The sequence below is a fragment of the Musca domestica genome, unplaced genomic scaffold, assembly GCF_030504385.1.
Source record: "Musca domestica strain aabys unplaced genomic scaffold, Musca_domestica.polishedcontigs.V.1.1 13, whole genome shotgun sequence".
NCBI lineage: Eukaryota > Metazoa > Arthropoda > Insecta > Diptera > Muscidae > Musca > Musca domestica.
Window position 1 is genome coordinate 17,042,439 of NW_026712172.1, and position 24,061 is coordinate 17,066,499.

Sequence of the window (24,061 nt, forward strand, 5' to 3'; positions counted from 1 at the left end):
AACGGTACCTTCCGATATTCGGTATTTTGAGAATTTTAACGACATTATTCACCGGAATTATTTCAAATTTGGTATTTGAAGTTGGTAATGGATACTACAGCCTATGGCAGAAAATTGTCTGTGCAGGTCCACGTTTTGGTATAGCCCCCATATAACGGTACCTCCCCATATTTGGTATTTTGATCCTTTTAGCGACAATATTCACGGGAAATGTTTCAAATTTGGTATTTGAAGTTCCTAATGGAAGATACAGAATATGACAAAAAATTATCTATGCAAGTCCAGGTCTTTGCATAGCTCCCATATAACGATACTTACCGATATTCGGTATTTTAATGATTTTAACGACATTTTTCACCGGAATTGTTCCAAATTTGGCATTTGAAGTTCGATATGCATGCTACAGCCTGAGACAGAAAATTTTCTGCCCAGGTCCACGTCTTCGTAGAGCCCCCATATAACGGTACCTCAAAAAATTCGGTATTTTGATGATTTTAGCGACATTATTCACCGGAATTGTTTATATGTGGTATTTGAAGTTCGAAATGGATATTACAGCCTATGACAGAAAATTGTCTATGCAGGTCCACGTCTTCGTAGAGCCCCCATATGACGGTACCTCCAAAAATTCGGTATTTTTTATGATTTTAGCGACATTATTTACCGGAATTGTTTCGAATTTCGTATTTGAAGCCCGAAATGTATGCTACAGCCTGAGACAGAAAATTGTCAGTGTAGGTCCACGTCTTCGTATAGCCCCCATATAACGGTACCTCCCTATTTTCGGTATTTTGATGATTTTCGCGACATTTTTCACCGGAATTGTTCCAAATTTGGCATTTGAAGTTCGATATGCATGCTACAGTCTGAGACAGAAAATTTTCTGCCCAGGTCCACGTCTTCGTAGAGCCCCCATATAACGGTACCTCAAAAAATTCGGTATTTTGATGATTTTAGCGACATTATTCACCGGAATTGTTTAAAATGTGGTATTTGAAGTTCGAAATAGATACTACAGCCTATGACAGAAAATTGTCTATGCAGGTCCACGTCTTCGTAGAGCCCCCATATAACGGTACCTCCAAAAATTCGGTATTTTTTATGATTTTAGCGACATTATTCACGGGAAATGTTTCAAATTTCACATTTGAAGTTCGTAATGGGTTCTACAGCCTATGACAGAAAATTGTCTGTGAAGGTCCACCTTTTCGTATAGCCCCCATATAATGGTACCCCCTCGAAATTCGGTATTTTAATGATTTTAGCGACATTATTAACCGGAATTTTTTCAAATTTGGTATTTGATGTTCGTAATGGATACTGCAGCCTATGGCAGAAAATTGTCAGTGCAGGTCCACGTTTTCGTATAGCCCCCATATAACGGTACCACCCGATATTCGGTATTTTGATGATTTTTGCGACCATATTCACCGGAATTGTTTCAAATTTGGTATTTGAAGTTCGTAATAGATGCTACAGCCTGTGACAGAAAATTGTCTGTGCATGTCCACATCTTCGTATAGCCCTCATACAATGGTAACTCCCGATATTCTGTATTTTGTTGATTTTAGCGACATTATTCACCGGGACTGTTTCAAATTTAGTATTTGAAGTTCGTAATGGGTACCGCAGCCGATGACAGAAAATTGTCCGTGCAGATCTACGTCTTCGTATAGCCCCCATATAACGTTACCTCCCGATATTCGGTATTTTGATGATTTTAGCGACAATATTCGCCGGAATTGTTTCAAATTTGGTATTTGGAGTTCGCAATGAATACTACAGCCTATGACAGAAAATTGTCTGTGCAGGTTCACGTTTTGGTATAGTCCCCATATAACGATATCTCCCGATATTCGGTATTTTGATGATTTGAGCGACAATATTCACCTGAATTGTTTAAAATTTGGTATTTGAAGTTCGTAATGGATAATCCTGCCTGTGACAGAAATTGTCTGTGCAGGTTCACGTCTTCGTATAGCCCCCATATAACGGCACCTCCCGATATTCGGTATTTTATTGATTTTAGCGACATTTTTCACCGGAATGGTTTCAAATTTGGTATTTGAAGTTCGTAATGGATACCACAGCCTATGACCGAAAATTGTCCGCGCATGTCCACATCTTCGTATAGCCCCCATACAATGGTACCTCCCGAAATGCGGTATTTTGATGATTTTAGCGACAATATTCACCGGAATTGTTACAAATTTGGTATTTGAAGTTCGTAATGGATACTACAGTCTATAACCGAAAATTGTCTGTGCAGGTCCATGTCTTTGTATAGCCCCCATATAACGGTACCTCCCGCTGTTCGGTATTTTGATGATTTTAGCGACATTATTCACAGGAATTGTTTCATATTTGGTATTTGAAGTTCGTACTGGATACTACAGCCTACGGCAGAAAATTGGCTGTGCAGGTCGACGTCTTCGTATAGCCCCCATATAGCGGTACCTGCCGATATTTTGATGATTTTAGCGGCATTATTCACCGGAATTGTTTCAAATTTGGTATTTGAAGTTCGCAATGGATACTACTGCCTATGACAGAAAATTGTCTGTGCAGGTCAACGTCTTCGTATAGCCCCCATATAACGGCACCTCCCGATATTCGGTATTTTGATGATTTAAGGGACATAATTCACAGGAATTGTTTCAAATTTGGTATTTGAAGTTCGTAATGGATACTACAGCCTATGACAGAAAATTATCTGTGGAGGTCCACGTTTTGGTATAGCCCCCATATAGTGGTACCTGGCGATATTCGTTATTTTGATGATTTTAGCAACATTATTTACCGAAATTCTTTCAAATTTGGTTTTTGAAGTTCGTAATGGGTACTACAGCCGTCTACATCTTCGTATAGCCCTCATACAATGGTAACTCCCAATATTCGGTATTTTGATGATTTTAGCGACATTATTCGCCGGAATTGTTTCAAATTTGGCATTTGAAGTTTGTAATGGGTACCACAGCCTATGACTGAAAATTTTCTGTGCAGGTCCACGTCTTCGTAGAGCCCCCATATAACGGTTTCTCCCGATATTCGGTATGAGCTACATTATTCACCGATTTTTTTTCAAGTTTCGCATTTGAATATTTTAATGGCGTATGACAAAAGTTACCTATGCAGGTCCACGTCGTCGTATAGACCTTGAAATATTTTTAAGATTTTAACAGAATTTTTAACGGATTTTATTTTATTTATTTTTCTATTTTTATTTTTTTATTTATTTATTTTTTTTTTTTTTTGAAAATTTCTAAATTCATTCCAAATGTTGGAGTGTATTCAAAGTTCGGCCCGGCCAAACTTACAGCTTTTTTATTTGTTTTTTTTTTCACGGCCTCTTTAAAGTTTTTTAAAATTTTTTTCTCAGATTAAATTGATTTATATGTGTTTTGGTATTTTTTAAAAAAAATTAGGCCACAAATTACTTGAACTTTCATTTTCTTTTAAATTCGTCTACGAAATCTTATCAGTCTGATAAAAAAAAATTCTCAACACCTTTAATGGTAAATAATACGTCTTTTTTTCAAAACTCATCTTATCAGTTTTGAAAAACAAAAATGAAAATATAGAACATTATAGCCAGTTTTAACAAGTGTTTGTATTCTCCAACGTACTCCCACCCTCCCGCTAGACAATTGCTAATCACCGCGATAACAACAAATTTGAATGACGTCCATTGTTGAGGGGCAGATGTTGGGTTCCATGGATTGTAGATATAAAAGCAAATTCTCCACCCCAAGCAGATAAATATTAAATTATTGTGTATTAAACAATTTCTCAATTCTTGTTTTTTTTTTTTTTTTTTTTTTTTTTTTTTTTGGATCTGAATACCTATTGTGGCATGAATTGTGAGTTAAGTGCAAATAAATTGAAATGTTTCGCGAGCAAAATAATTTTATTTAAAGAAAAAAAAAAAAAAAAATAAATAAATAAAAATATTACCCAAGCAATTCTATTTATACACCAAAGTGACAATAACAATTGAGACAAGTTTGTTGTAAAAAAAGAACTGAATATATTTACAAAAAAAAAAAAAAAAAAAAAAAAAAAAAAACATGGATTATGAAATTTTGTGTTTGAATTTATTTAGTCGTGAAAAGGTGGGGGATTGTCTGAAATGAAAATATGGAATAAAATTGTGGCATGATCAAAGCAATTCACTTCGAAATAATGATCTCATTTTTCTTGGAAATTAAAAAAAAGGAAAAATTGAACATTTTAAATACGACAAGTAAAAAAGCTGTAAATTCGGCCGAACTTCCACCATTTGGAACGAATTTGGCGAATTTCAAAAAAAAAAAAAAAAAAAAAAAAAATATATATATATATATATATATATATATATATATATATATATATATACATATATCTTTAAAAATTCTGTTAAAATCTTAAAACCAGTAAAGAATGTCTTAAAGTCGGGAGGGGTCGACTTTATGATACCCTACACCACTTGGCAAATTCAGAAGAGCTCCACATATGGGAGAATTCAATCATACACGCTATGATTATAATTATAATTTATAGTTCAAAGGACTAAATAGTCTCTTTTAACTTCGGACTTGTATTGGCCATTCGACGCAAAATTAATTTAAAATCGGATAAAGATATATATGGAAGCTATATTCAAATCTGAAGCGATCTTGATAAAATTTGGCAAAGATATTTCTGAGCTATATTTGATATATTTCCCCGAATTTCGTTGTTACGGAGTGCATATTACGGCTGCGGAGGACAAAAAAATAACAAATCGGATGAACAATATATATGGGAGCTATAGCTATATCTGAACCGATCTTCACCAAATTTGACATACTAGCTTCTAGACTCAATTCGGTCGTAAGTGCCAAATTCCATCCGATTTGGACTAATATTAGACGTTTGGTGCACCATAAAAGGTAAATCGGACGAAGTTATATATGGGAGCTATATCCAAATCTGAACCGATCTCGATAAAATTTAGCAAAGGTATTTCTGAGCTGTATTTGATATATTTCCCTGAATATCGTTGTTACAGAGTGCATATTACGGCTGCGGAGGACAAAAATAACAAATCGGATGAACAATATATATGGCAGCTATAGCTATATCTGAACCGATCTTCATCAAATTTGACATACTAGCTTCTAGACTCAATTCGGTCGTAAGTGCCAAATTCCATCCGATTTGGACTAATATTAGACGTTTGGTGCACCATAAAAGGTAAATCGGACGAAGTTATATATGGGAGCTATATCCAAATCTGAACCGATCTCGATAAAATTTAGCAAGGGTATTTCTGGGCTGCATTTGATATATTTTTCCCCAAATATTGTTGTTACAGAGTGCATATTACGGCTGCGGAGGACAAAAATAACAAATCGGATGAACAACTTATATGGGAGCTATATCCAAATCTGAACCGATTTCGATAAAATTTGGCATACTTATTTTCAGGCCTAATTTGGGTGCATATGCAAAATTCCATACAATTCGGGATGATATTACACGTTTGGTGGACAATAAAAAGCAAATCGGACGAAGTTAGATATGGGAGGTATATCAAAATTTTTACTGATTATCTCCAATTTCAATAGGGTTCGTCCTTGGGCCAAACAAATGATTTGTGCAAAATTTCATCTGGATAGGGCAATAAATGCGAACTGTACTTTGTTTACACAAAATACATGGATAGACGGACGGAAAGGCAGACGGACGGACAGACATACATAAATCGACTCAGAATGTGATTCTATGCAGATCATCAAAAGGAACTATGGGTCTATCTCGTTTCCTTTTGCCTGTTACAAACAAATACACAAAGACATAATACCCTGACCACCTTGTGGTGTAGGGTATAAATACCGAAAGTAGCTGTTATTTTAGGGTCTATACGAAGACGTGGACCTGCACAGACAATTTTCTGTCATAGGCTGTAGTATTCATTGCGAACTCTAAATACGTAATTTGAAACTATTCCGATAAATAATGTCGCTAAAATCATCAAAATACCGAATATCGGGAGGTACCGTTATATAGGGGGCTATACGAAGACGTGGACCTGCACGGACAATTTTCTGTCGTAGGCTGTAGCATCCATTACGAACTTCAGATACCAAATTTGAAAGAATTTTGGTGAATAATGCCGCTTAAATCCTCAAAATACCGAAAATCGGGAGGTATCGTTATATGGGGGCTCTACGAAGACGTAGACCTGCACAGACAATTTTCTGTCGTAGGCTGTAGTATCCATTTCGAACTTCAAATACCAAATTTGAAACAATTCCGATGAATAATGCCGCTTAAATCCTCAAAATACCGAATATCGAGAGGTACCATTATATGGGGGGCTCTACGAAGACGTGGACCTACATGGCCCATTTTCAATACCAAAAGTCCTGCAGACATTATATACATTTGAGTGAAATGTTATCAACCTACTTCATTTCGTTCGGAAGCCAGAGTGATTTCCCCAGAAGGACAGACGGACGGACATCACCATATCGATATAGAATTTTATGCTGAATTTTTGTGGGGTCTAAAATGTATATTTCGAGGTGTTACAAACGGAAAGACAAACTTAATATACCCTCCATACTAGGGTGGATGTTATAAAAAGTTTTCTCATTTTTCTGCGAAATTTAAAAAAGGAAACATTAGAATATTTTTCCGCTAATATTGTAATCCCCTTAAAATATTCTCAATCTTCAAACTTCATTCACATGATAGGCTGTTCTGCAATTCCCTGCAATTTTACTCCCAGTTATCCAAAAAAATACTCCCATTCCACTCCATTCCCTCGGTGACCTCTTGGAAAAAAAAAAACGTTTTCTCATGGAACACATTCTCCAATGTCTCAACAATCTTCTGTACGTCCAAGGCACCCATTAGGAATTCAGCAACACAATTTCCATAGACACTTAGTTCAACAATTTCGAGATTCTGCCTAGATTGCTAATTTTAGAAAACACACAGGCACACAAACAAATACTATTTTTGTTTATCCAAAAAAATATTCAACAAACTTATACTGACCTATCCCAAGCAATATTATGTTATTCAGCAGGGTAGTCGTATTTCTATTTTGATGGCTATTTTTCGGAAAATAAATGATGATTGGAAAAAGGGAGAGGGGGCAGGGGTAGATGGTAAGACAATATGCTTTTGTGCTGTTATAAAAATTTTGAAGAATTGCAATTTTCACAACTACTCAAAACCTATGAAACGTTGATATAGGCTTGTTGGAGGCTTGGCGTTATATGGCCATATCTCTAGTACTAGACAAGTTAAACTACAAAAATAGATATTTATGAGAAGATTAGAATTTATTTCTCAAACCTTGCTAATTTTGTCGGAAACAATCAATCGGGCGCCGAAGTATATCACCTGGAGTGAAAATTTCCCGAAATAATCAGGCAGCAGAAGTTTATATCATTTTTAACAATTTAAAAATTTTTTTTGAGTGTATTTTTACAAATTCCGAAATCTGCAGGAAAGGGGACACTAATTCCATTCCATAGCCCGAAAATATTGTGCATTATTTCAAGTACTTTCGAAAATATGCTCTCTTGAATGGCAGCACAAATACCTATTCATTTAATGCACATTTTCAATATTTATGACCTATATTTTTAATTTTTTTCTAAAATTTGAAGTTGAAATGTTTACTTGTTGCACATCAATTTAAAGATAATTACCCGTGCTTCAATAATCAATTTACTTCATTTAAATATGTCTACTATTACAAAAGTTATGGCCCCTAGAAAGCGATTACGCAAAATGGCAAAAAATTTGGATCATTTTGCGTCATGGCATCGCTTGGTCATATCTTCGGAACTGTAAGAGCTACAAGAAAATAATTTATATAGCGGCATAGATAATTCCTTCGTCTTTCCAATTTATTTCATTTTATGCAAATCAATCAACTATGACTCGAGGTATGAGTCCCCGAATTAGAAGTTCTGGATTTTTTCACAAAATTTTTTTCGAAAAAAAATTTCAAGTCCTATTTTCCTGGTATTTGAGTATCTAGTGAAATTTAGGGAAATCCTTTAAATATTTTCATATAGCACAGTATTTTTAAGGTAATTATCCTAGCATCCACAATCAATTTACCTCATTTAGATATATCAACTATTACAAAAGTTATGGTCCCTAGAAGGCGATTACGCAAAATGGCAAAAAATTTGGACCATTTTGCGGCATGGCATCCCTTGATCATATCTCCGTAATTAAAAGAGCTACAAAAAACTAACTTATATTGCGGCATAGAGGAGGCTTTTTCCTTTCCAAATTATTCAATTTTGTGCAAATCAATCAACTATGACTCGAGCTATGAGTCTCCGATTTAGAAATTCTGGATTTTTTCACAACATTTTTTTCGAAAAATTTTGTCAAGCCCTATTTTCTGGCATTTGAATATCCAGTAAAATTTATGTTAAACCCTTTTAGTCCCTTATAGAGGAAACTTTACGTCGTCAATTTACTTCATTTAGATATATCTACTATTACAAAAGTTATGGCCCCTGGAAGGCAATTACGGAAAATGGCAAAAATTTTGGACAATTTTGGGTCATGGCATCCCTTGGTCATATCTCTGAAATTTTAAGAGCTACAAGGAACTAACTTATATCGCGGCTTTTTCCTTTCCAAATTATTCCATTTCGAGCAAATCAACCAACTATGACTCGAGTTATGAGACCTCGAATTAGATATTCTGAAATTTTTCACAGCCTTTTTTTTCGAAAAAAATTTACAGCCCAATTTTCTGATATTTGAGTATCTAGTGAAAATTATGGAAATCATTTTAGTCCATTATGGAAAAAAATTCTTCCTCATCAAATGTTTGCATTTTTAAAGCTTTATTCCGACTGGTTCGTAAGATTTGTCCTTCTGGGTATTATTACCTTAAACATGTGTTGATCTTGCAGCAGATGGTTATTAATTTGACCACAACATTTGGCACATTTTTAGTCAGGCTTTCTTTGGGTCATATTTCGAATTTGTTGAAAGATATGTCGGAAAAATTTATATCAAAATAAAGAGGAGACATTTCTTTTTTAAACTTATCCGAATTTTCTTAAGATAAATCAAATAGGATCACAAATGGGCCTCTTTTAATGCTCAGCATCCAAAATCAATATTAGGACTTACGATTATTAAAAAATGTCTTGCCATTTTTTAATAAATTTTCAAAGCAATGTGTTTAGATATTATACTTTTTGGAGTGATGAGGACTACTGCTTTCAGTACCAGTTTATTTCAGGAAGATGTAGTGTCTACTTTAGAATTTATGCCCTCCTCAATGGAACTACTCAAAAAGAGTCAAAATTTATATGTTTTTGGGTCTTGTCTCTTTTCACCGATATCTCTTGTGTTTAGGAAGTTATATTAAAATTATTAATATCAGAATAAAGGGGGAAGAGGAGGAGGAATTTGTTCAGAAATAACAAATAGACTAACATATATGTCGCTTGAAGTGCGCAAACCCAACTTCCAAATAAGAACATATTGCTAACAAAAAAGTTTTTAATTTTTTAACATTTTTTTAACAACGTGTTTATCTATTGTACACTTTTGTAAAGTTCAGGATCAGAACTTTCAAAATCATGTTATTTCTGTAAAATACAGTGCTTGGTTCAAAAGTTATGCCCTCCACAATTCGGCTACCCAAAACAACCCCAAATATTGTGTATTTTTGGGACTTGTATCATTTAGGCCATATCTCTGGTATTTCGAGAGCTATATTAAAGTAATTATTATCGGAATAAAGAGGAGGTATTTTTCTTTCACAGATGGTACAATTTACTCAAGAGAAATAAATTGGGGATACAAATATGGCTCTTCAAATGTTCTACTCCCTAATTCCAAGTTAGGATCAACCACAGTAAAATAAAATGTATTGCAATTTTGCAGCTAAATTTCGAAACAAGGTACGCATTTATTTTACACGCTCGTAAAGGTGAGGGCCTGTACTTTCAAAATATATTTATTTTAGTGAGATATGGTGTCTGCTTTTGAAATTATGCCCCCCAGAAAGCGACTACTCAAAAAAGGTCCACATTTTTATGTTTTTTGGGATTTGTATAATTCGGACCATATCTTTGGTATTTCGAGAGCTATATTCAAATAGTTATTATCGAAATAAAGAGGAGGCAGTTTTCTTTCAATGCAAGTTCATTTTGGTTAAGAGAAATTAAACAGGGTCACACATATGACCCTAGATATTCTCTACTCCAGAGTTCCATGTTATGACCTACCACAATAAAATAAAAATTATTACAATTTTGTAACTCAAATTCAAACCAGGGTTTGTAATTTTTTACACGGCTTTAAAGCGGAGGGTCCATATTTTCAAGAATAATTTAGTTGAAAGAGATATGGTATCTACTTTTGAAATTATGCTCTCCCGAAGCGACTACTTAAAACAGGCCAAAATGTTGTGTATTTTTGAGTCAAGTTTAATTTGAGCGATATCTCTGGTATTTTCGGAGTTATGTTTAAGAATTTTAACCCTAGGTTAGGTCGGGATATTCTCTTATCAAAACTAGGGCAAATTGTGTCTAAGAGATCGTTTGGGGGTAAAAGTTATGCCACAGAGAATGATTTTTTTTTGAATACGAAATATCGACCTATTAATTATAAAGTTTTTTCTCAGTGGTTGAAAAAAATTTCAAAGCAAGTGTACCGATCTTTTATATAATTTTAAAGGCCTATATCTTTGCTTCCAAAATCAACTTGAATTACTAAGATGTGATCATTAGTTTAGGAGTTATGCCACCTAGAAGGCATTTACTCAAAATGAGCATACATTTGGGTGTTTTTGGGGTTACATTTTACTGAGCCATATCTCGCTAACTTCGAGAGCTACATCCAAGCTATTTATATCGATGTGAAGGTAAGGTCCTGCTTTTTCGAAAATCTCAAACATTGTATCGATAATCCCATTAAGACCTAAAATATACCTCTTTAGGTGGAAAATTGTCGAATTCTAACTTCGATTTAATTAATAATAGTTCGTTCCGCGCGATCGTTGGGAGATCTTCCTGATACGGGATTCTATACCTGAAGGCAAATATGAAGGTACATATCTCACCATTCAAAATCAGTTTTTAAATCGAAAATGTGGTCATTAGTTTAGGAGTTATGCCACCTGGAAGGCGTTTACTCAGAATTAACATAAATTTGGGTATTTTTGGTATTAGTTTTTCTGAATTATATCTCGGTATCTTCGAGAGCTATATTGAAGATATTTATATCGTTGTGAAGGTAAGGTCTTCCTCTTTCCAAAAATGCCAATTATTATACCGACAATCCCATTAAGACCTAAAATATACCTCTTTAGGAGGAAAAATTGTCGATTTGAAATTTCAACTTCACTGATAATAGTTCGTTCCGCGCGATCGTTGGTAGATCTTACTGGTAGGGAATTCTATACCTGAAGGCAAATATGAAGGTACATATCTCAGCATTCAAAATCAGTTTTTAAATCGAAAATCTGGTCATTTGTTTAGGAGTTATGCCACATGGAAGGCGTTTACTCAAAATGAGCATAAATTTGGGTATTTTTGGGATTAGTTTTTACTGAGCCATATCTCGGTAGCTTCGAGAGCTACATCCAAGCTATTTATATCGTTGTGAAGGCAAGGTCTTCCCCTTTCCAAAAATGTAAATTATTATACCGAAAATCCCCCTAGGACCCAAAATGTACCTCTTTAGGGGAAAAAATGTCGCTTTGAAACTTTAACTTCACTGATAATAGTTCGTTCCGCGCGATCATTGGTAGATCTTCCTGGTAAGGAAATCTATATCTGAAAGCTAATATAAAGATCATTTTTAGGTACATATCTCAGCATTCAAAATCAGTTTTTAAATCGAAATTGTGGTCATTAGTTTAAGAGTTATGCCACCTGGAAGGCGTTTACTCAAAATGAGCATAATTTTGGGTATTTTTGGGATTAGTTTTTTCTAAGTTATATCTCGGTAACTTTAAGAGCTATATTGAAGATATTTATATCGTTGTGAAGGTAAGGTCTTCCTTTTTGAAAAATATCAAGCATTTTACCGAAAAAAGTCAATGGAACCTAAGATATACCTCGTTAGGTGAAAAGTTCTCGAATTTTAACTTCAACTTCATTAATAATGGTTCGTTCGCCGTGATCGTTGGTAGATCTTACTGGTAAGGAATTCTATACCTGACGGCAAATATGAAGGTACACATCTCAACACTCAAAATCAATTTTTAAATCGAAAATGTGGTCATTAGTTTTGGAGTTATGCCACCTGGAAGGCGTTTACTCAAAATGAACATAAATTTGGGTATTTTGGGATTAGTTTTTCCTGGGCCATATCTCGGTAACTTTCAAAGCTATATTGAAGATATTTATATTGTTGTGAAGGTAAGGTCTTCCTTTTTCAAAAAAAATAAAATTTTATTTCGAAAATCCCATTAGGACCAAAAACATATTAACTTCGCTGTAATTTATAGCAGTTTGTTGCTCGCAGTTGTTGGATGATTTTCTTGGAATGGAAAATATATTCAATGATATTTTACCTGAAGCCCCTCAATATATCAAATGGACCTTTGTAGGTATAAGACCAATTTGGAGTTCCCTATTTTAATTATTTTTTTTTTTTTTATTTTTCAAAAATTTTAAACTTACCGTGGCCACATTATTTTCCCATTTCTTGAAATCACGCCAAACATACTTGTCCAAGGTTACATTTGGTATGGTCAGGGCCTCACAGGGCGATGTACGATAGTAACCTTCCTCATTGGTGAAGTGTAAAAATTTGTCATTATTGTTTAGATTGGGTTGGACCGTGGCGGCCGTATTCTGTTGGCGGTTATTGGTGTTAATTGATCTGGTCGTTGAATTGCGAATCAATTGGGTGGCCAAACGCACAGTGTTGGTGGTGGGAGTACGCATCATTTTTTGTTTTTTTTTTTTTTTAGGAAAAAATTTACAAAAAAAAACTTATAAAAACAAAAAAATCAACGAAGTTTTTTGTTTTCCAGAAAAAAATCAAGGGCGCACTTTTTTTCAAATTCCAAGGTTTTTTGACACAGTTAAATTCACAAGACCACTATTTTTTTCAATCTCTTGCAGAAGTTTCCTCCTTTAATTTTTTTATTTTTTTTTTACACAAAAAATAGGCACGCCGAAAAAATCCGCAACACATCCAAGGCAATTGAAAGTCTAAACGAGACTGATTGAAAATATTTTGGTATTACGACCGGTTATTTCTGACGCCGCGCTGTTGTAGTTTTTTGTTTTGTTTAACTGAGTTCGTTGATCATGGATGAGTGTGTGAGCTCTCTCTCTCTCATTCTCTTGATTGCGTTACCCTGTTTTTGGTTATGTTTTGTTTTGTTTTGTTTGCGATGCAAGAAATCAAAGATAATGTTCAGGTTGTCGTTGGTGGGTGTTGTTGTTGTTATTGTTTTATTTTTGTTTTACAACTCAAAAGCAATGCTGTTATTATTTTTAATCCACACTTTTTGTTGATAACTTTGTTTGTTGTGGTTGTTGGTTTGTTTTATTGTCTCCTTCCCTTTTTAAAGTAAATCTCATGAATGGTGGTTAAAAAATATAATTACAAACTGCAAAGAGTGAGGAAAGGAGATAAATCAGCATGAGAAATTGAAATATGACGCACTGAAATTCAATTGCAATATAAAAAAATAAAAATTAAAGAAATAAAAAATGCAAACATATTTATGTAATTTAAATTTAAAAATATAAAAACAAAAATAAAAAAACTATAAAAATGTCAAGGAGAATGTAAACATATATATATATAAAAATATTATTTTGAAATTTCCTGATTTTCTTTAAATCGTTTAAAAAAAATGGCTTCAAAACACATAAAAAATTAATACTTTTTTAAATAAAATATATTTTTTAAAATAAAAAAAAAAAATTAAATACTTCGCGCTGTCGCACTCGATAATGTGTAAGATAATAAGGGTCATGACCCACACGCAGTAGATAGCCAGTCCACTTAAATCCAAAATAGATAAGGATTGTGTACCTGCGATTGGGTTAAGTTAGATCATTTTTTGTAGTACTTAAGGCAAATATTTTTAAATAAAAACTAGAAACGATGTTCAATGGAATTTTTCCAAGGCCGTATGTTATAGAGAGTTTGAGAGAGATTTAAAAAAAAATTCAAGTTCCTAACAGACGTGGGTTTTTAAATTATTTTTCAACATCTCAATAGGCGAACATTTTTTTTTTAAATATTTTTTCATGTTCCCAACAGACGCCAATTCTTAAAAAATTTTTTTTTTTCGTATTTTCAACAGACGTGGATTTTTTAAAATATGTATTTTTATACCCTCCACCATTCTAGGAGGGTATATTAAATTTGTCATTCCGTTTGTAACTCCTCCAAATATTCATAATAAACCCTATAAGTACATATACATCCATTCTGGAACAGCGTAAAATTCTTAGATGATCTGGCGATGTCCATCTGTCTGTCTGTCTGTCTGTCTGTCTGTCTGTCTGTCTGCTGTAATCACGCTATCTTTCGAACGAATTGATATAGAAGGCTAAAATTTTGCATGCATGCACAGTTTCCCAGTAGGCAGGTTAAGGTCATAAATGGGCCATGTCAGTCCACTTTTCGTATGCCCCCCCATATGACGGTACTTCCCGATATTCGGCATTCTGATGATTTTAGCGACATTATTTACCGGAATCGTTTCAACTTTGGTATTTGAAGTTCGTAATAGATACGTCAGCATGCAACAGAAAATAGGCCATGTAAGTCCACGTCTTCGTATAGCCCCCCAAATAATAGTACACCCCGATATTCGGTATTTTGAAAATTTTAGCGACATTATTTACCGGAATTGTTTCAAATTTTGTATTCAATGTTTGTAATAGATACTACATCCTAAAGCAGAAAATGAGCCATGTTGATCTACGTCTTCGTATAGGCCCCATATAACGGTACCTCCCGATATTCCGTATTTTGATGATTTTAGAGACATTATTTACCGGAACTATTTCAAATTTGGTATTTGAATTTCGTAATGAATACTAGAGCCTATGATAGAAAATTGTCTGTGCAGGTCCAGGTATAGCCCCATATAACGGTACCCATCTATATTCGGTATTTTGAGGATTTTAGCAAACATTATTCACCGGAATCGTTTCAAATTGCATATTGAAAGATCTTAATGGGTACTACAAAAAAAATCATGTGCAGGTCCACGTCTTCGTATAGCCTCCATATGAGTGTACTTTCCGATACTCGGTATTTTCAGAATTTTTGCGACATTATTCACCAAAATTTCAACAAATTTCGTATTTGAAGGTCGTAATGGATACTGCAGCCTATGACCAAAATTTTCGTATGCAGGTTCACGTCTTCGTATAGTCCCCATATAACGGCCTTCATTTAAGTGGTAGTGGAAGTGGTTACTTTTGAACAAACGTCGATTTTTTAAAAAGTTTCAACAGAAAGATTTACACAATTCCAACAGCAATGAATTTTTGAACACATATTTTTTCCAAATTTCAAATGACGTGGATTTTTTAAAAAACATTTTTCCAAATTCCCAAGATCGTGGATTTTATAAAAAATATTTTTTCATTCTCTCAAAGGACGTAGATTTCCTAAAAAAAGATTTTTTTCAAGTTCTCAAAGGACGTGGATTTCTTAAAAAAGAATTTTTTAAGTTCCCAAAGGACGGACGATTTAAAAAACAAGCTTTTTTCAAGGTTTTAAAGGATCTGAATTTCTTAAAAAAGAATTTTTTTAAGTTCAATTTTTTTTCAAGGTCTTAAAGGACCTCTCTAGAGGCGTGAATTAAAAGAAATATTTTTCAAGTTCTAGTTCAAATTCAAGTTCTTTTTCAAACTATTATTTCGAGTCCTCAACAGACGTGGATTTTTGAAAAAAAATATTTTTTTAAGATCTCAACAGATGTGGATTTTATTAAAAACTATGAAAAGATATGTTTTCAATTATCAAAAGAAGTGGATTTTTTAGTTTTTTTCAAATTCCTATTTTTTTTTTTTTTTTTTTTTGAATTATAAACAGACCTATGTTTTATTTTTAACTATTTTTTCAGTTTCCAAAAGACATGCATTTTTTAATATTTCTTTTCCAAGTTCCCAACAGTGGATTTTTTAAAAAAATATTTTTTTCCAACTATCAGCTGACGTTGAATTTAAAAAAATATTTTTTCCAACTATCAACTGACGTGGATTTAAAAAAATATATTTTTTCAACTATCAGCTGACGTGGATTTTTAAAAAATTTTTTTTCCAATTATCAGCTGACGTGGAATTTAAAAAAAATATTTTTTCAACTATCAGCTCACATGGATTTTTTAAAAAATATTTTTTCCAACTATCAGCTGACGTGAATTTTTAATTTTTTTTTTTCAATTATCAAATGACGTGGATTTAAATTTTTCCAATTATCAACTGACGTGGATTTATTTTTTCCAATTCTCAAATGACGTGGATCTAAATTTTTTCCATCTATCAACTGACGTGAATTTTTTAAATAATGTTTTTTTCCAACTATCAACTGTCGTGGATTTTTAAAGAATAAAATGTCCCACTATCAACTGACGTGGATTTATTAAAGAAAAAATTCCAACTATTAACTGACGTGGATATTTTTAAAAATATTTTTTCCAAATTCCCAACGGTCGTGGATTTTTAAATACATATTTTTTCAGTAAGATTTCAGTAGTCGTGAATCTTATAAAAAATATTTTTACTTCTTAAAAGACGTGGATTTTTTTTTAAATATCAAAGAAAAGTTTTAAAAGAATATTTTTTTCAAATTCCTTTCAGTCGTGGACTTTTTAAAAATATTATTTGGTGGATTTTTTAAAAATAGTATCTCAAAATTCCTAGCAATCGTGGATTTTCCTAAAAAATATTATTTCCAAATTTCTATCATTCGTTGATTTAAAAAATATATGATTTCCAAATGTGGATTTAAAAAAAAATACAAAGTACTAGTAGTGGATTTTTGAAAAATATTTTCTTCAAGTTCCGAACTGTAGTGAATTTATTTTTTCGAAATTTCCAACAGCCCTAGATTTCTTCAATTTTTTCCAGATTCCCCAAAGTGGTGAATTTGTGAAAAAATATTTTTTCCAACGCTGATTTTTTTTTAAATATTTTTTTCAATTATCAACTGACGTGGATTTAAAAAAAAAACATTTTTATTTTCAATTATCAACTAGGGTTGATTTTTGGAGAAATATTTTTTGCAAGTTCCCAACTGTAGTAAATTTGGTAAAAAGTATTTTTTTTCAATTTCCCAAAAACAACAGGATTTCTTCAAAAATATTTTTTCCAAATTCTTTGAAAAAATATTTTTTCCAAATTTCCAAAAGTCGTGAATTTGTGACAAAATATTTTTTTTCAATTATCAACTGACGCTGATTTTTTTTTAAATATTTTTTCCAATTATTTACTGACGTGGAATATATGGATGCTCAGCCCAACAGTCGTGGATTTTTTAAAAAATATATTTTCCAAGTTACTAAAATTCGTGGATTTTTAAAAAATATTTTTTCTAGAGAATATATTTTCCAAATTCCCAGTAGCCGTAAATTTCTTCAATTTTTTTTCCAGATTACCAAAAGTCGTGAATTTGTGAAAAAATATTATTTCTCAATGCTGATTTTTAAACAAAAAAAAATTGTCAACTGACGTAGATTTAAAAAAAAAAAAAAAAATTGTTCAATTATCAACTGGCGTTGATTTTTGGAGAAATATTTTTTCCAAGTTCCCAACTGTAGTAAATAATATTTTAATATTTTTCCCAATAATCAACTGACTTGGAATATATGGATGCTCATCCCAACAGTCGTGGATTTTTAAAAAAAATATATTTTCCAAGTTCCTAAAATTCGTGGATTTTTTAAAAAATATTTCCCATGTTCCTAAAATTCGTAGATTTTTAAAAAATATTTTTTCCAAGGAATATATTTTCCAAATTCCCAACAGCCGTAGATTTCCTCAATATTTTTTTCAGATTACCAAAAGTCATGAATTTGTGAAAAAAAAAATATTTTGTCTCAACGCTGATTTTTTTTAAATATATATTTTTTTCAACTATCAACTGACGAGCATTTTTTAAAAAAACATCTTTATTTCAATTATCAACTGGCGTTTTGGAGAAATATTTTTCCCAAGTTCCCAACTGTAGTAAATTCGTTAAAAAGTTTTTTTTTTTCAAATTCCCAACAACAACAGGATTTCTTCCAAAGTATTTTATCCAAATTCTTTGAAAAAATATTTTTTCCAAATTTCCAAAAGTCGTGAATTAGTGACAAAATATTTTTTTTTTTCAATTATCAACTGACGCTGATTTTTTTTATATTTTTTTCCAATAATCAACTGTTTAACCCAACAGTGGTGGATTTTATAAAAAATTTATTTTCCAAGTTCCTAAAATTCGTGGATTTTTAAAAAATATATTTCCCAAGTTCCTAAAATTCGTGGATTTTTAAAAAATATATTTTCCAAGTTCCTGAAATTCGTGGATTTTAAAAAAAAAAATTTTTCCAAAGAATATATTTTCTAAATTCCCAACAGCCGTAGATTTCTTCAAATTGTTTTCCAGGTTACCAAAAGTCGTGAATTTGTGAGAAAATATTTTTTTTAACGCTGATTTGTTTAAATTTTTTTTTTCAATTATCAACTGACGTGGATTTTTTAAAAAACTAGTTTTTTTTAATTATCAACTGGCGTTGATTTTTGGAAAAATATTTTTTCCAAGTTCCCAACTGTAGTGAATTTGTTAAAAAGTATTTCTTCAAAAATGTTTTTTCCAAATTCTTTGAAAAAATATTTTTTTCCAAATTCCCAGAAATCGTGAATTTGTGACAAAATATTTTTTTTTTTTTCAATTATAAGCTGATGCTGATTTTTTTAATATTTTTTCCAAATATTAACTGTCGTGGATTTTTAAAAAAATATTTTTTTTTTCAATGATCAACTGACGTTGAATTAAAAAAAATATTTTTTCCAACTATCGACTTATGAGGATTTTTTAAAAAAAATATTGTTTACAAGTATCAACTGGCGGGGATATTTTTTTTAAATATCAAGACGTGGATTCTTTTTAAATAAATTCCAAATTACCAGCAGCCGTGGATTTCTTAAAAAAATATTTTTTCCAAATTCCCAACAGTCGTGGATCCTCAAAAAAAATGTTTTTTCAGTTCTCACCAAAAGTGAATTATTTAAAAAATATTTTTTCAAGTTCTCAAAGGACGTGGATTTTTTACAAAATAATTTTTCAAGTTTTCAACTGTCGTGGATTTAAAAAAAAATACTTTATTTATTTATTTTATTTTTTCCAAATTCCCAAAAATATATTTCGAATTTGAAAACCCTTTCGAGTTTGCCCGTTTACATTGTTGTGTTATGATCATGATCACCAAATCACTTCTCCAGTTTATGTTGTGCTATGATAGAGGTACTAAAACCATCTCGCTATGTTTTTATGTGTGGCTGGACTTTGGACCCAAAATAAAAACAAAAGTCGGAAAAAAACAGAGAGTGCAAATTGACTGCTTGAAGGCAAAACAGTTGAAGAAACTGGTTGTTTAAATGGGGGGAGGGGCGATGGATATGTTGTTCGGTATGGCAAATTGTTGCCTGCTGCAGTTGCGGAGCATGCTGGAAAAAATGTCATCTGCCTATGCTGCCATCTCATGGCAGCGATTCATTACTTCTTTAATTTCATGAGTTTGTTTTTGTGGTTGGGTCGATTTTTTTTTCAATGCAATTTTTATGTTGCTGATGTCCATACCTAAGCTGGGGAGTTTTGAGGAAATCGTGTTGATGGAATTCATTGAGGGAAAATGTACTCTAGGTCAACAGACACATGAAGTGACGTCGGATGCAAAAACAAAAACACTTTTTGTCATTCCACACAAATAATTAAAAAAGTCTTAAAAAATCCACGAAAAAAAGCTATTCTACCAAAAATATTGGAAAATAAATTTTTATGCCCTCCACCATATTATTATTTATATTAAGTTTGTCATTCCGTGTGTAACACCTCGAAATATACAATTTAGACCCCAAAAAGTATATATTCTTGATCAGCATAAAATTCTATGAGGGTTTAGCGATGTCCGACCGTCTGTTCGTCTAGGGAAATCGCTCTAGCTTCCGAACAAAATGAAGTAGGTTGATAAAAATTTACTCAAATGTATATTATGTCTGCAAGACCTTTGGTATTGAAAATGGGCTATGTAGGTCCACGTTTTGGTATAGCCCCCATATAACAGTACCTCCCCATATTTGGTATTTTGATGATTTTAGCGACATTATTCACCGGAATTGTTTCAAATTTGGTATTTGAAATTCGTAATAGATACTACAGCCTAAGACAGAAATTTGTCCGTGCAGGTCCACGTCTTCGTATAGCCCCCATGTAACCTCCCGATATTCGGTATTTCGATGATTTTAGCGACATTATTCAACGGAATTGTTTCAAATTTGGTATTTGAAGTTCGCAATGGCTACTATAGCCTATGACAGAAAATTGTCTCTGCAAGTCCACGTCTTCGTATAGCCCCCATATAGCGGTACCTGCCGATATTCGGTATTTTGATGATTTCAGCGACATTATTCGTCAGAATTGTTTCAGATTTGGTATTTGAAGTTCGTAATGGATACTACAGCCTATGACAGAAAATTGTCTATGCAAGTCCACGCCTTCATATAGCCCCCATATAGCTGTACCTCCCGGTATTCGGTATTTGGATGATTTTAGCGACATTATTCACCGGAATTGTTTGAAATTTGGTATTTGAAGTTCGTAATCGATACTACAGCCTATGACAGAAAATTGTCTGTGTAGGTTCACGTCTTAGTATAGCTCCCATATAACGGTACCTCCCGATATTCGGCATTTTGATCATTTTAGCGACATTATTCACCAGAATTGTTTCAGATTTGGTATTTGAAGTTCGTAATGGATACTACAATCTATGACAGAAAATTGTGTGTGCAGGTCCTCGTCTTCGTATAGCCCCCATATAACGGTACCTCCCCATATTCGGCATTTTGATGATTTTAGCGACATTATTTGCCGGAATTGTTTCAAATTTGGTATTTGAAGTTCGAAATGGATACTACAGCCTATGACAGCAAATTGTCTGTGCATGACCACGTCTTTGTATAGCCCCCATATAGCGGAATTTTTAACAAATTTTCTTTTTTTTTTGAAAATTGCCAAATTCGTTCCAAATGGTGGAGGGTATTCAAAGCCCCGCCGAACTTACAGCTGTTTTACTTGTTAAATATCCACTTTTCGTTGACCCTAGAAAATAGTTTTCAGAAAATCTCCACAATCTCTACAAGAATAACCTTTCAAAATCCAGCTTCGTAAAACCAGTCCAAACTGGATCTGCGGCACTCTGACAAGTGATCTCTTATCTCTCTTTGGTGTTGTTTTTTTTTCATTCCGAAGACAAAGTCCCCCACACACATCAGAATATTATTTATATTTTTTCGCAATAAAATCAAATCAAAAAAAAAAAAAAAAAAAAAAAAAAAACGAAAAACACACTGACACATTTTTTGTTCGATTTCAGACGAAGAATGATCACAAATCGCCTATGAGCTTCTTTTGGTGGAATTGCAATTTCATTTGCTTACGTCAATAGACAGATGAAAAGTTTGATTCGATTTTTTCTTGCTTTTCAAATACCTACAGATGATGCTTTCCTCCCTAACAAAGTCGAGAAAAGTAGAGCTACAATCGAGGTGGGCAAAAAAAAAACAATTTTGAAATAAAACAATTCAAGATTAAATGTTATGTGAATGTCTTGAACAGATTAAGGTAGACTTTGTTCCGGAGATTGATAAGACAGTAGAAGCAGAAGCAGCGGCAGCAGTGGAGGAGTCAACAAAAGATTACACCCCTATCTTAGATTGGCGAGAGAAGGTCGGAATTCAAATGGAAATAAATAGAATGGAGATATTACAATGCTATGAGCATCTATATATTTTTCCGAGATCAAAAATATTTTTTAGAAAATCTACGTCTGGAGAAATCGTAAAAAATTATTTTTTAAAAAATCCACTCCGGCTGAGAATTGAAAAAATATTTTTTAAAAAATCCCAGTCTGTTGAGAACTTAAAAAAAATATTTTTTAAAAAATCCCAGTCTGTTGAGAACTTGAAATAATATTTTTTAAAAAATCCACGTCTATTGAGAACTTGAAAAAATATTTTTTAAAAAATCCACGTCTGTTGGAACTTAAAAAAATATTTTTTAGAAAATCCACATCTGTTGAGAAGTTAAAAAAAAATTCTTAAAAAACCCTCGACTGTTGAGAACTTGAAAAATTATTTTTTAGAAAATCCACGTCTGTTGAGAACTTGAAAAATTATTTTTTTAAAAAATCCACGTCTGTTGAAAACTTGAAAAAATATTTTTTAAACAATCCACGTCTCTTAGAAATTTAAAAAAAATATAATTTAGAAAAATCTACGTCTATTGGAAATTTAAAAAAAAAATATTTTTTAAAAAATCCAAGCTTCTTGGAAACTTGAAAAAATATTTTTTAAAAAATCCACGTCTGTTGAGAACTTGAAAAAATATTTTTTAAAAAATCCACGTCTGTTGAGAACTTGAAAAAATATTTTTTAAAGAATCCACGTCTGTTGAGAACTTGAAAAAATATTTTTTTAAAAAATCCACTACAAGTGAGAACTTGTAAAAATATATTTTTAAAAATCCAGGTCTGTTGAGAACCTGAAAAAATATATTTTTTAAAAAATCCACGTCCGTTGAGAAGATGAAAATTTAAAAAAAGTTGGAAAAATATTTTTTTTAAAAAACCACGTCGCATGAGAACTTCAAAAATAATTTTTAAAACATCCATGCCTGTTAAAAACTTGAAAAAATATTTTTTAAAATATCCATGTCTATTAAAAACTTGAAAAAATATTTTTTAAAATATTCACGTGTGTTGAGAAATGTTAAGAATATTTTTTAAAAAATCCACGTCTGTTGAGAACTTGTAAAAAATTATTTTTTTTTTTTAAAGTCCACGTCGGTTGAGAACATGTAAAAAATTATTTTTTTTAAAAGTCCACGTCTGTTGAGAACTTGAAAAATATTTTTTAAAAAAATCCACGTCTATAGAGTACTTGAAAATATTTTTTAAAAAATCCACTTCTATTGAAACTTAAAAAAATTTTTTTTTTTAAAATCCACGTCTGTTAAAAACTTGAAAAAATATTTTTTAAAAAATCCACGTCTCTTAGAAATTTAAAACAAATACTTTTTAGAAAATCTACGTCTATTGGAAATTTAGAACTTGAAAAAATATTTTTTAAAAAATCCACGTCAATTGAGAACGTAAAAAAATATTTTTAAAAAAATCCACGTCTATTGAGAACTTGAAAAAAATTTTTTTTTAAATATCCACTTCTATTGAAACTTAAAAAAATATATATTTTTTTAAAAATCCACGTCTGTTGAGAACTTGAAAAAATATATTTTTTAAAAAATCCACTTCTGTTGAGAACTTGAAAAAATATTTTTTTAAAAAATCCACGTCTGTTGAGATGTTGAAAAAATGTTTTATAAAAAATCCAAGTTTGTTGAGAACTTGAAAAAATCTTTTTTAAAAAATCCACGTCTGTTGAGAACTTGAAAAAATATTTTTTTAAAAAATTCACTTTTATTGAAACTTAAAAAAATATATTTTTTAAAATCCACGTTTGTTGAGAACTTGAAAAATTTTTTTTTTTAAAAAATCTACGTCTGTTGAGAACTTGAAAAAATATTTTTTTAAAAAATCCACGTCTGTTGAGAACTTGACAAAGTATTTTTTTTTTCAAGTTCTAAGCAGACGTGAATTTAAAGTCTGCTTAGAACTTGAAAAAATATTTTTTAAAAAATCCACGTCTGTTGAGAACTTGAATAATATTTTTTTAAAAAGTTCACGTCTGTTGAGAACTTGAAAAAATATTTTTTAAAAATTCCTAGTTGGTTGAGAAATTCAAAACCTATTTTTTAAAAAATCCACGTCTGTTGAGATTTAAAAAAAATA

At 31.9% G+C, this 24,061-nt stretch overlaps 1 protein-coding gene across 1 annotated transcript in view; it reads right to left on the reverse strand.

Moving 5' to 3' along the window:
* LOC101892461 (probable 4-coumarate--CoA ligase 1) overlaps positions 1 to 13,191 on the reverse strand; it is a 46,425-nt gene extending 33,234 nt beyond the window's left edge. The window contains exon 1 of the mRNA XM_059118705.1: positions 12,654 to 13,191. Within this exon, the coding sequence (XP_058974688.1) occupies positions 12,654 to 12,923 (270 nt within the window). The 5' untranslated portion in view covers positions 12,924 to 13,191. The remainder of the gene's footprint in view (positions 1 to 12,653) is intronic.
* Between the last annotated feature and the right edge of the window lie 10,870 nt (positions 13,192 to 24,061).